Source organism: Haliotis cracherodii, unplaced genomic scaffold (assembly GCF_022045235.1).
Source record: "Haliotis cracherodii isolate W230 unplaced genomic scaffold, xgHalCrac1.p SCAF_20, whole genome shotgun sequence".
Taxonomy (NCBI): Eukaryota; Metazoa; Mollusca; class Gastropoda; order Lepetellida; family Haliotidae; genus Haliotis; species Haliotis cracherodii.
In genome coordinates, this window is record NW_027266276.1 from 1902748 (window position 1) to 1915904 (window position 13157).

The 13157-nt window shown below is 39.6% G+C and overlaps 1 protein-coding gene across 1 annotated transcript in view; it reads left to right on the plus strand.

Moving 5' to 3' along the window:
* The first annotated feature begins 718 nt into the window (after positions 1-718).
* LOC139470207 (neuronal acetylcholine receptor subunit alpha-10-like) overlaps positions 719-13157 on the plus strand; it is a 112445-nt gene continuing 100006 nt past the window's right edge. The window contains exon 1 of the mRNA XM_071252522.1: positions 719-898. Coding sequence (XP_071108623.1) covers positions 858-898 — 41 coding nt within the window. The 5' untranslated portion in view covers positions 719-857. The remainder of the gene's footprint in view (positions 899-13157) is intronic.

Consider the following 13157-nt stretch of genomic DNA (forward strand, 5'->3'; position numbering starts at 1 on the left):
CGATATTCTAATCTGTTTTATTTTCATAACAACTGGTTACCCTTAACGAGTGTTACCTCACTATGGCGGTTGTCTGAATGGTTTCACATGATTCACCCATCTTGAAAATAGAACCTCCCCTATGTTATACCGAGCTAACGCTTTCCCCTCTGAGCCAAACATAAAGGTTGTGATTGAAGTCTGTTTGTTTGATTGTTGTTTAACGCCGAACTCATCAACATTCCAGCTATATGACAGCAGTCTGTAAATAATCGAGTCTGGATCGGATAATCCAGTGATTGACATGAGCATCGATCAAATACGATAACAAACAATTAACCGAGCATGACAACCCGATGAATTCATCCGCTTCTTACAATTACGACTACCAGTTTGCTGAGGACCTATATCCTTGTTTGGAACCTTGAACCCAACATATACAAATTCTACCCTGGTACAAACTAGTGACACGTATATCCGATGTAAAAAAGTTCCGTACAAGTTCAGTACAAGTTCAGTACATGACTCTGGAGATCCCCCACACATTCAGCGCTAAAAGGGTTAGTGTTAATAATGCATACTACCATGCTTACTGTGAATAATTTGTATTCAAATCTCCTTTCCCACTGACGAGTATCCAGGGGCTTTTAACATACTGCACACAAGGTTGACGGACGAAATAGGCATTCAGTGTTACAAAATGGGCAGTAACGCCGAACAAACAGCGAACATCGCTGTAGCAAGTTTGCCTATTTCCAGAACGATGCATCTGGCTATATTTATAGATACGGATCAGGAAAGCTGGGGTCGGGTTGATGAAGATGGGCAAAATCTGTCTGAAGAGGATGAAAGCATTACCATTGTCGTGGAATTCCTAGATGCCTTATCACCTCTTTGACTGGAATTGGTTTCTATTAAGGTAGGGACGTGCCTCATACGGCGCTTGCTTTCTGTGAGGAGCGTTGTTTCAGAAACTGGTGACGGCGGTTATTAGCACGACCGTTCTTCAATGGGGATTGAAAACAAGACAAATATGCTGGGATATTTACATTGGGTAATGATCTTATGTGGCATCGAAACAATGTTAATATAACGTCGAAGTAGCTTTAATGGTAGCTATCCGTGACGTTGCCGTGCCGTCCTTAGACGTTATGCGCGTAACGTTACATGTATGTGACGTTATTCATGTTTAGTTTAATCACTTGAGAACGTATTGGCGACAGTCATGTCCAGGAAGCTTGAGTTACATTGTAGGTAATTGGTAAATATGAAAGGGTGTCTTTGGTGTCAACACTAATTATCAGTGATCCATTCATATTATTTTTACCAGTACGTTTCCTTTTATGCCTAATGATATCTGTTTCGGCGGATATTCGAGACAGATTATTCTCTGGCGTTGACGTTTTATATCAAATACTCTGATTTGCAATAACGCAAATCGATCGTGTGCAGACATCTTTTTCGAGTTTGATATAAATAGAAATGAATATGCTATAAGTTATTCTGAAAGCGCTATGCACGTCTTATAGAGACGTGGTGTGGTTACATGTATATCTATGTATAGAATCCTATATTACTGATATTAAATTAGGTTTAACGGGACTCTGTGAGACCTTTTTCAGATATGTACTGATACCGTCACGCATAGTTGCATAAGTAATTTACCGTCTATTACCGCATACTAAAACGCAGCACACGTCGAATTTAGGGGGCGTTTTTAATGCGACATGTTTCACAGATGAAATCCGATATAGCTGATCTTGGAATAAGTAGAGAAGGTGCCTACAGCGTCATGACATTTACTGTCTCTTAAAGTTATAATTTGCACACATAGTTAAACGATCGGCATCAATCATACGAGGGGTTGTTCCCCTCCTTAAGGAATCTTGGGGACAAACACTGAAGTGATCGCTTAAGTGACAATATTATGGTTGTTTTTTATGGGACGCTTCACACGTAATTACCCTTGGGTGTCACCTCATTAGGCAGTCAACACAGAAAACCCCTCCAAGAAATAACATTTGATTAAAGTGAGCATAAAGCCACTTTGCCATCTTGCTTGAGACATTCGCTGGGTCTTAAATTACATTTCATCTCACGAAATACCAAAGGCGACAGTTTCATGACATTTATTCATTGGATATCTCGAAGAGTAAATACAGGTTAAGCTGGAGTGAAGTTAAAATCTGTTTACGCGCCGTATCGTTCGTATATGCATTACGGTAACAATGTTTAAGGCTTTTTTCAACTCCATATCCTCGTGGTCGAACGTGTTTAAGTCTGAAATTAACCCTTTATCCTCCACAAAAAATAGTGACACACATTTGGGTCTTGAAAGGTGAGACCCGTCTTATGAATCGGAAATATTTGTAACATTTGTTTTAGAGGTAAGGCAAGCACAAAATGTTGGTCGGTGTTGGATATTCCACCTTCGGTTCTCTGTTATATGATTTTAGTTTGCACAGTTAGAAGAGAGATGCTCGATAAATCTTTTTACTAATAATGTACTTATGTATTATCCGTACACTAAATATAATGTGACTCTTGAAAAATATATATGAAAATTCGAATGCGTGTATTACTGACTGAAATTACACACCGGTTTGTAAAAGTGTGTTTCATATTCGGAGATACCATAATATCAATTATATTAATATTTAATTTAATTTAAATGTAGGTGTATCTACTGAAATCATTAAGTGGCAAGTAAGAGTTGTGTTGAACTTGTATTACAGTTAATTGACTATTGGACATTTGTCCCTGACAAAACAACAACCGGGCAAAACAAGGTATGCACAAACGTTTGATGGTGGCTGAGACAAACAAGAAATGGTAATTCGGTGGTGTATTTAATACGGGTATCATTGTTGTGTTTTGGAACTTAAGTTTCCAGTGTTTCGGCTTCCGTGTTAAGTCGCCTAGTAACGGTTTGATAAAGTTGGTATTTATTTTATCAGATCCAATTTCCAAGTATAAGCTTGATTTTGCCCGGCATATGGATATTTAAATATAAAAATTAAAAAAAATATTCACGTAAGTATTTAGAGTATATGGAAGGGATTGTGTGGTATCCTTGGGGTATGTTCGCTCGTTCAGCAAAATCCCTGGTTCGATTCCCAGCACGGGAGTCTGCTATGAACCCGTTGGTGGGAGGGTGCGTGCCCACTACACAAGAATACGTCACAACAAAAACACACGATGGGGGGCTCAAACTGGCCCGTACGGTGTAGGAAATAAAAGGGGATGCACCTCCCCCAATCCCCCCATCCCCCCATCCCCCGACCCTTCTGGTGCCGCCATTGCACTACATCACATTAAATCACTCTCTGTTCTTAAAGCGTATTGTCAGACAACAGAAGTCGTCTTGAAATTCCATCACTCAATTCAGTTCCCTCCCACAACCATTCTGTCTTTGCAGGCTGTGTTCGCGACAACGTTAATCAATACAGAGTTTTACAAGTAGCTTTAGAAAATAACGAAGGACTTTACGCCGCGTAATGTGTTTGAGTATTGTAGCTCCGTACGATGTTGTTCCGTGTAAGAGACAAAAGATATGTTGTGCTGGCTAAAAAACCCTCTAGACTAAAAAATAACCTGAAATGACCAGACATTTGAATCGCTTATGAAACTCATAGTATTCATTTAAAAAACTAAATTGATTCTATTAATACTATCACAGGAGTATTTAAGTCTATCTACTCAGTCTATGGTCACAATTCCTGCATCCATATCCGTATAATGCTCCCATTAATTCAAGAGACATCGATCACGGGACATTTCCCATCGCGCTTCCCCGTCAATGCATTGAAATTCTTAAAGGGGGAACCCACAGCACTAGCAGTCGATGGAATGACTTCTGAATCGATCTGCCTTAGAAAACTTTCTACACTCTCCTCTCCGAAAGTTTCAATATTGCTTTTGACTCTTGGACAAGTCTCACCGCGTCGATAGTTGGCGTGAGATGCAATGCCGTCTCGAGATTCATGTTTGAAGTCGTGAAATTGCCGCAATTCTCTCCTGGCCTGGGTGACGAGATCACACGTACGACCGCCATGCCGGCATTATGTCATTGCAAAATTTGGGATTCGGAAACTTCCAACGTCGTTATTCGGGCTTCGGCGAGCTGATGTTACTACCCGTCTCCAGCTGTTAATGCTTTGATATAAATGAAATAATAACTTTCAAAGTAGCGTTAAACTCAATTCACTCACTCACTCTAGATCGCTGGCTAGTTCCTCTCCGGCATATTTCTATATTATGTGTTATGGTATTTCTCCTTTGTTGCGTATACATATGTTGGGCTGATATTCGGGGTAATTGGGCCCAAATGATGGATATGCACTAACTTAATTATAACCAGTCGTATGAAATATGAGATGAGTGGACGGATTAATACTGAAAGTAAATGTGTGATAAGAATTTGTTACGAACACCCGTCTATATGAGCAGTGTAAATTATCTCAATGCTTTATTTCAAGGTGGAATTTTATTTTTAAAATCCACGGTTTTTGGGACGGTGCCATTGGTGGGGCAGGATACGCTCACCTTTTCACGAACACCTGGGCCCACTTGCACAAAGCGATCTTAGCGCTAAGACTATTGTAAGCCTATGCTAAAGTATGGGAGTTACGATCATCTTAGCGCTAAGATCGCTTTGTGCAATTGGGCCCTGGTCTCATCACTATTTGATAGTGATTCCTAAACACTTGCTCATGAACGTAGGAATCGCACAATGACCTGCTTTAGCCGAGATTTGTTAGGAATATGGACAGGGTTTTGTCGCTTTTATTTACGTACAGAGTAAATGTTTTATTCTCCTTGTACCTGTTCAATGTTCCACTTGACGTTTGATGAGAAATAGCATTTGTTTTTTTTCAAAAAGAGGGATTGCATGCATCTATCTGTTCTTGTAATCCTTCGGGTTAGGGTTAGGGTTAGGGTTAGGGCTAGGGTTAGGGTTAGGGTTAGGGTTAGGGTTAGGGTGAGGGTTAGGGTTAGGGTTAGGGTTAGGGTTAGGGTTAAGGTTAGGGTTAGGGTTAGGGTGAGGGTTAGGGTTAGGGTTAGGGTTAGGGTTAGGGTTAAATAACAGCTTGTTGACAGTAAATGTTTTGTAAATGCGAATTTGAGGTTCAGTCTGTAGCATACACAAAGACGTCTCTGCAACTTTGATTACTTACAGTCACAGAACACTTGATATATATGTCTGAAACACAACACGGACTACAGGCAGTCGGTTAGACTTACTCTTGCTCAACTAATTGACGTGCCTATTTTCAGCACTGTTCCCGTTTCACGTGCTGTGCTCTTTATGACATTCTTAGAACCATCCCACGTCTCCATACACTAGTCTCCTATTTCTTTGTTTTACCGTTATGAGGGTTTTATCGGCTGAAAGTGTCTCCCGCAATGTATAGATCTGTGAAAAGCAGTTATCGTACACCTATAAGCATGGCTTGAACATTAATCGTGAAAACGCAGGATATGTTTTAACAATCAGACGCCATCAGCCGAGCAGGGATGGAGAGCAAAACACGGGTTTTCCTTTAGTGCATATTTACATTTTTCCTGAATGTCAAGATATATTATTTATAGCAATAATCTGCTGAACATGCATTTTTTATAAGATGCGGTTCACAATGTTACATGCCGATAGTACTTTTCTTTCAACGGCTGAAATTTTATGTCTCACACACACACACACGCAAGCCAACTCCTAATCTCAATATATAGCTCTCTCTTTCTCTCACTCTCTCTCTCTCTCTCTCTTAATATATATACACTCTCTCTCTCTAAATATATATATCAATCTCTCTCTCTCTATCTCTCTCTCTCACACACACACAAGCCAACTCCTAATCTCAATATATAGCTCTCTCTTTCTCTCCCTCCCTCTCTCTCTCTCTCTCTCTCTGTATATATATATATCACTCTCTCTCTGTATATATATATATATATATATATATCACTCTCTCTCTCTCTCACACACACACAAGCCAACTCCTAATCTCAATATATAGCTCTCTCTTTCTCTCCCTCTCTCTACCTCTCTCTCTCTCACTTTCTCTCTCTCTCTCTCTCTCTCTCTCTCTCTCTCTCTCTATATATATATATATATATATATATATATCACACACACACACAAGCCAACTCCTAACCTCGTGGGGAATATAATGGCAGCCTGTTCGGTCGTCTCGGGACTAATGATGAACATTGTCCGAAGCAGCAGGTCTGCAGTTTGAACATATTTGCCTGGTGATTTTCTCCCTGTAATGAGACGTTTTGCAAGTCCAGCGACGGTAATTTGCGGTTGACTCAGGTTGATAATGTGCCTGGTTAACCACGACTTTCGCTTGAACATACCATAGTTAACCAAAAAGGATGAACACGGAGGGACTTTCATTATATCCTTCGCTATATGAGTAGTTGTAATTAATAATATTTGAGAGCTGCGATATCAGTGGCATATTAAAGCAGCGTTAAACCCACTCACTTATTGTATTATTCCCTAAAGAGTTTTTTGGATTATTACTTAGGTATTAAAGTTTGTTTGTTTTTTAATGCCTCACTCATCAATACTCCAGCTATATGACGGCAGTCTGTAAATAATCCAGTCTGAAACAGACAATCCAGTAATTGACAGCATGAGCATCGATCCACGCTATTGGAAGACAATGACAAGCATCAACCAAGTCAGCAAGCCTGACCACCCGATCCCGTTAGTCGCCTCTTACTGCAAGCACGGGTTGCTGAAGACCCATTCTTCACGGGTCGTAGTTATTAAAGTACCATTTCTATTCTGTTTAGTGATCTGCTTTATTGGGTGCAAATGATTAGCGAGTGAGTGTTGTTTAACGCCGAATTCATCAATGTTTCTGCTCTATCACGACGGTCTTTAAGTACTCGAGGTTTCGCCAGACATCCCAGTGATTGATACGATGAGCAATGAATCAGAACAACGTGGTCACAAGATCTCCTTTGTAGTCAGCTCTGTGACAAGGTACGAGGAACATATTTATGTTGTATAAGATTACGTTTAAGATCAACTTTTTATATTTCACAATTTTCGTCAAAATGTATATTTTCGCTGAGTTTGCTGATGTAAAATGTCTTAGCTTAGACCCTGCCACATTGTCTGTTTAACTGTCAGATTCTACTACGTATGGTGACAATATACGATGATCCTGCTGTATGGCTGGCTACCCGCTCTATAGCTATACCATTTGGCTTATTTACACCGTGCCCCGACAACTGGGATAGTCGACACTCGGACTATAAGCGACTCGTAAGCTTTTTGCAGCCCTATTCTATGAACGGTCGATGCACAACACAAGTGCAACTTTGTTGACTGAGGCGTAAAACCAAATCCAACTACGAGGGCCTTCTAGATTCTGCTTTGTTAGAGATAATAAAATCCCTTTATCTGCCGCTGTGCGTTTGGCTTCAAGCGCAATATGGACACTATCAAATTTACAGTTAACATAACCCTACAATGTAATTATAAAACGATGTTTTCCTAATCGGCGCACTCACGTTGGTTACGTCCGTCTGAAGGATACAGTTGTTAGTGAGAGGATCTTCCCTATATATCGCGGTAGAGATAAATAAGAACGACATAAAACCTTTTCCTTAATTACTAACAAGAAATATCTAATTAAAGGAGAGTTTGTCGTACATGTCCGACCTTATCAGGGGCACGTGTTTATGAGTCTCTATCAAATAGTGATGATACATGTTATGACACAAACTCAACGTTAACATACCGTGATATTGCTGGAATATTGCTAAAAGCGGCGTAAAAGCATACTCACTAACTCTTTATATGCAATTTGAGGTGAGGTGAAATGGGGTTTAACGTCGCCTTAAAGAATATTGGATTTATATGCGACGTGCATGCACGTGTGTATGGGTGTGGCTGCTGGTTCTAGTCCGGACTGATGCCGATTTATTGTGCTAGCCCACTGAGATACCATGCCGCAGTTTAAACATGAATATCCCACTCAGACACAGTATACTGACTCCGAGCCTACCAGTCCTTGTTTTAGCCACTTAGTGTCGAACGCCAGACAGGGTTACAACAAGCACCATCTTTGAATGTCTTTTGATATATCGCGTCTGGGTATCGAACCCCGGACCTTCCGCTCTCCGGGCGGACGCTGTACCACTCGACCACGAAGGTGGTTTTATATGCAAGGACAGGAGACTCAATTTGTAATGAGGTCTGTTATTTGTAATAAAACAAAGGGACCACGCTGCACCTTGAGGTGTTATTGGCCCATTCTTCAATCCTCTAATCATCACAGAGTGTTCTGATGGCGTCCACGTGCACATTTGTGTAGACATTTTTTCCCTTATCATTTAGAATTAAACGCCAACATTTTGCGGTTTGGTAGATAAATTGTTAAAGTGTCCGCTCTTAACGCCGGAGACCCGGTTTCAATTTCTCACATGGTTACACCTTTTGAAGCCGATTTTGGTGTCCCCCGCCTGATGGAATATTGCCATAAGCGGTGTTAAACCTACTCACGCAACACGAACTCATACTCTCATTTATATCACAACAAATGCAAACATAATTGAATGTGAAGTATTTAATATATGTAGGAATCATTGTATCACTGTCACTGACACCTGGTGTTCGAGACAGGCAATATTGGCACACACCATTCCATAATCAATTCGGAGGATTGGAGTTGCATTAACAAGAATGTTACAATTTGATACCTCTAAATTCAATTTGAAAGCAAACCCATTAAGTATATCATATTCATTCTACGAATTATTGCAAACTCTTTATTCCATCTGATAGCCCTGGTACGTAGCTTTGCCTTCAGGGTGTTGTGAGGTTTCCTATTCATGCTTTGAACCACATGATATCTTATTCATGCTTCAGGTGAATTATTTTTCCGGTAAAATGTTTTGTCGCATAAAATGAGCATGCAGCAAGTAAAAAGTTAGATAATTCATAAGCAAATGAAAAGTTAGATAATTCATATGCATTGATACAAACAAAAGAAAGGTTTTAGCAAAATACCACTTTGGTGAAACGCAGAGGCACGGGTATGGTGCTGACAAACCCAGAAACATAATCGGGACGAACCGGGATTCGAACCCACAATCATAGGTTTCTGTCGCTGCGCCTTAGATGACTGCCCCCCACCCCCCAGGACTACAATATGGGTTTCAACTTCTTTGTTCTTTCTGTGTAAGGTTTAGGTGCAGGAGCTTGTACTTGTCGGATGCAATTTCCTATTTTGACTTGTATATGTACCACATGTTCCTTTGTATTTTCACGTGAACATTAATTTGACTTTGCATGTATTTGTGACGGGTGTTACTGGTGGGGCAGGATACGCTCACTTTTCGCGAACACCTTGTATTATCACTATTGATAATGATTCATAAACACATGTTTATGATGTTAGCGTAGTCGTAAAATGGACTGCGTCTAGCAGAGACTTCTTATGGTAGTACGTCGTTCCTGCCACGTGACCTCATGTACATCGATAACACTATTATGTTTATCCTACCAAAGAATAAATACTGATTAAAACAGATGACCTCAACTCAAACATTCACGTGGAATTAAACGTGGATTCAACTGTAATCGCTAAACTCATCTGTATAAACATTCAATCGACGCGGTGGATTAAGTAGGAATTACGTCCAGTTTGGGGCGTGGAGGTCCCATCACCTTACGCGCATCAGAAACCCAAGATCGTGGGTTCGAATCCCAGGTTTGCCAGATAATGGTTTGTCAACACCATATCTGTGCTCGTAGGTTTCTCCACTGTGGTATACGTTCAAGACTTTCATTACTTCGGGCCTTCCTCCGACATCAAGTAGAAACAAAGTAAACAAATATTATTGAAAGCGGCGTTAAACCAAGCTCACCACTTACCACATCGTTGGAAGTTTGATGACTCTGAAAAGAATGAAGACGACTAATTTTTACATGACTAAATACGGTAGGGCGGAGTGTTCCTCCAGCAGTCAATTACATGTTGGACAATAGAAATAACATTTTGCAATATTGTAATTGGGAACTTATTGATTTGAATCCCGTGGTCACGGAAGCCGTTCAGGAACACAGTAGCTACATCCCAGACGCGGAGTCTGAAGGAAGCAGTCCAAATATAAAAGTTACATTAATGTCCCACAGAGCCAAAGCATGTTACACAATCACAGTAAATGTTCTTATTGTTTATAGGGGGCACGAAGCTGCAGAGACTGATGAAGTTTCCGATTCAGGTTACAAGGAGACTTTTACAATGGCGTGAGGTTTGCCTTGCAAATAATATTTCCAGTTAAAAGTAATACTCCCTCAAAAACATCAAAAGATAGTGCTCGAATCTTAATTTCACTGGCCGACCTATTTCCTTTCTTGCTGAAGATCTACAGGACAGGCTCATCTTTGATGTTCCATGAACTATGTTCTGAGACATTTATCAGTCAGCATGGAGAAGATTGTGTTATCTATCCATCTACATTGTATCAATACATCTCGATTACTTTATATATTTATATTCGAACCATTTAAACATCACATGCATCTATGCATCCATTCACCTAAATGCCCAAGAGACCAAGGTTACCAACCATTCATAGCATGCCTTCAGACAATACATCCATCAGTAATGACTATTGACTTGGCACGAAACATCTCGATCCTTACTCTGTTGTTTTACAACGGTTAACAATATCAACTTCTTGAAACATTAAAACTGCGAACACTACTTCTTCATGCAAGACTATCAAAGGAATTACTGATGTATATATGTCAGTTACGACCCAATAGGTTGTCGAGTCTCGGTATCGTCAACTGCAGAGCATTCCTCCTGCATCCTCGGCAAATCAATGTGTGACATCTGGTTATGCTCGGAACTGCCTTACATGGGCTATCACATAACCATAGTAATATCACACATAAGTAAAACAGATTTGCAGTTTTCCGTGCATGGATATATCACATCCCTGTGGATTTCCTAATGTAATTGTTCGGTATTTATACGCTGAGGATCAGGACTATCCACACTTGGAAAATACATTTCAGTAAGTAAATATTATGTCATGTCTGTGCTAGGTGTATATAATATATCATTATCTGTCTGATTACCTGAGCGCTCGTTCAGTGATGTGGATATATGCAGGGATAATGTGTTTATATATGTGGCATGCATGTTAAAATGAAGATGCGCAGTGGGTGTTTGGTTCTGTTGGAACGAAAGGAAGCACCATATGTGTCTGCAGGATTTTCGATGACCTTTCAATATCGTTATGTAAAGGTGTAAGAAACATATGATACCGAGAAGTATCTAATCAGGTAGAACGCATGAAAGACGGTATAGCGGAAGCATCATTTATACCTCTAGCGTGTTCGTATGACTATACATTTTACTTTGTTACATTATGCTCTTCATGTATCTTACAATAACAGAAACGCTATATGCCACATTATGTACACGTGTATGACTTGACAGAACCGTTTTTGTGAGAGCGGAAATGTGGAGTAATATAATTCTGGTTAAGTTCTTTCCAGAATATTTGGAACGAATATCCCTTCTTGAATATTGTTTTCTGCAATTAATGATTAAGAGATGAAAAGGAAGGGAGTTTCTGTATTGATTCCCATCCATAACATGCTGTTTTGTGACATTATTAATATTAAACATAATCCCTTTCAGAATCATAAGAAGTCAAGTGGACGATTACGACTATAAATATAGTTGATAAGACCATTTTCATAATGATAAGAAATGTCGGCTAAAAGCAGAGTAAAATTGTACTGTATCATACTCATGTGCTTATGAATCAATATGCAACAGCCATGACACCAGGTGTTTGCGAAAAGGTGAGAGTATCCTGCCCCAGCGTTGGCAACCGTCACAAAGCAATACAAAGGGAAGTTAAATGTTCACCTGAAAAAACACGGCATACATCAGGAATGGGGGCGTCAGTTGCAATCTGAGTAATTTATAGCGTTGTTTAATGGGATTTGATGCCAGACATTTTTTTTCTAATTTTCACCGCGTGTGAACTATTTTGTTCCTAAGCATCATACGGAACATTGCTGATGACTATTTGTATTTATCATTGTTGACGAACATTAAGCGTCACATATTTGTGAATGTTCTGGAGTATTCCGTGGTCGGAACTGTTTACATGTGAAACTTCCCGCTAACGCTGTCTGTTCCAAATGGATTTTGTAATGTAAAATTTTCCGGTCATCAAATACGCAATTAAACCCGCATAAATGAAGCAAATAAGGTAATCTCGTAATTGCAAATATTTCTACACTGTCACAACTCCTGTGGTTTATGATGGTGCAGGTATTTCTACATTGTCTATACAACTGTGGTTTGTGAAGCTACAGGTATTTCTACACTGTCTACACGACTGTGGTTTGTGAAGCTACAGGTATTTCTACATTGTCTATACAACTGTGGTTTGTGAAACTACAAGTATTTCTACACTGTCTATACAACTGTGGTTTGTGAAGCTACAAGTATTTCTCTACTGTCTATACAACTGTGGCTAGTGAATCTACAAGTATTTCTACACTGCCTCAACTACTTTGGCTAGTGAATCTACAAGTATTTCTACACTGTCTATACAACTGTGGTTTGTGAAGCTACAAGTATTTCTACACTGTCTATACAACTGTGGTTTGGGAAGCTACAGGTATTTCTACACTGTCTATATAACTGTGGTTTGTGAAGCTACAGGTATTTCTACACTGTCTATACAACTGTGGTTTGTGAAGCTACAAGTATTTCTACACTGTCTATACAACTGTGGTTTGTGAAGCTACAAGTATTTCTACACTGTCTATACAACTGTGGTTTGTGGAGCTACAGGTATTTCTACACTGTCTACACAACTGTTGTTTGTGAAGCTACAAGTATTTCTACACTGTCTATACAACTGTGGTTTGTGAAGCTACAGGTATTTCTACACAGTCTATACAACTGTGGTTTGGGAAGCTACAAGTATTTCTACACTGTCTCAACTACTGTGGCTAGTGAATCTACAGGTATGTTGCACTTCGATTATTAACACTGTTTCATTACTCAGCAACGTCTCTAGCCATGGGGTGTTGCTGTATGAATTGAAACATAAAGACTTGATGTCGTTTTCAAAGATTTTAGAAATATAAAATAATTTATGTCATATCTTTTCAT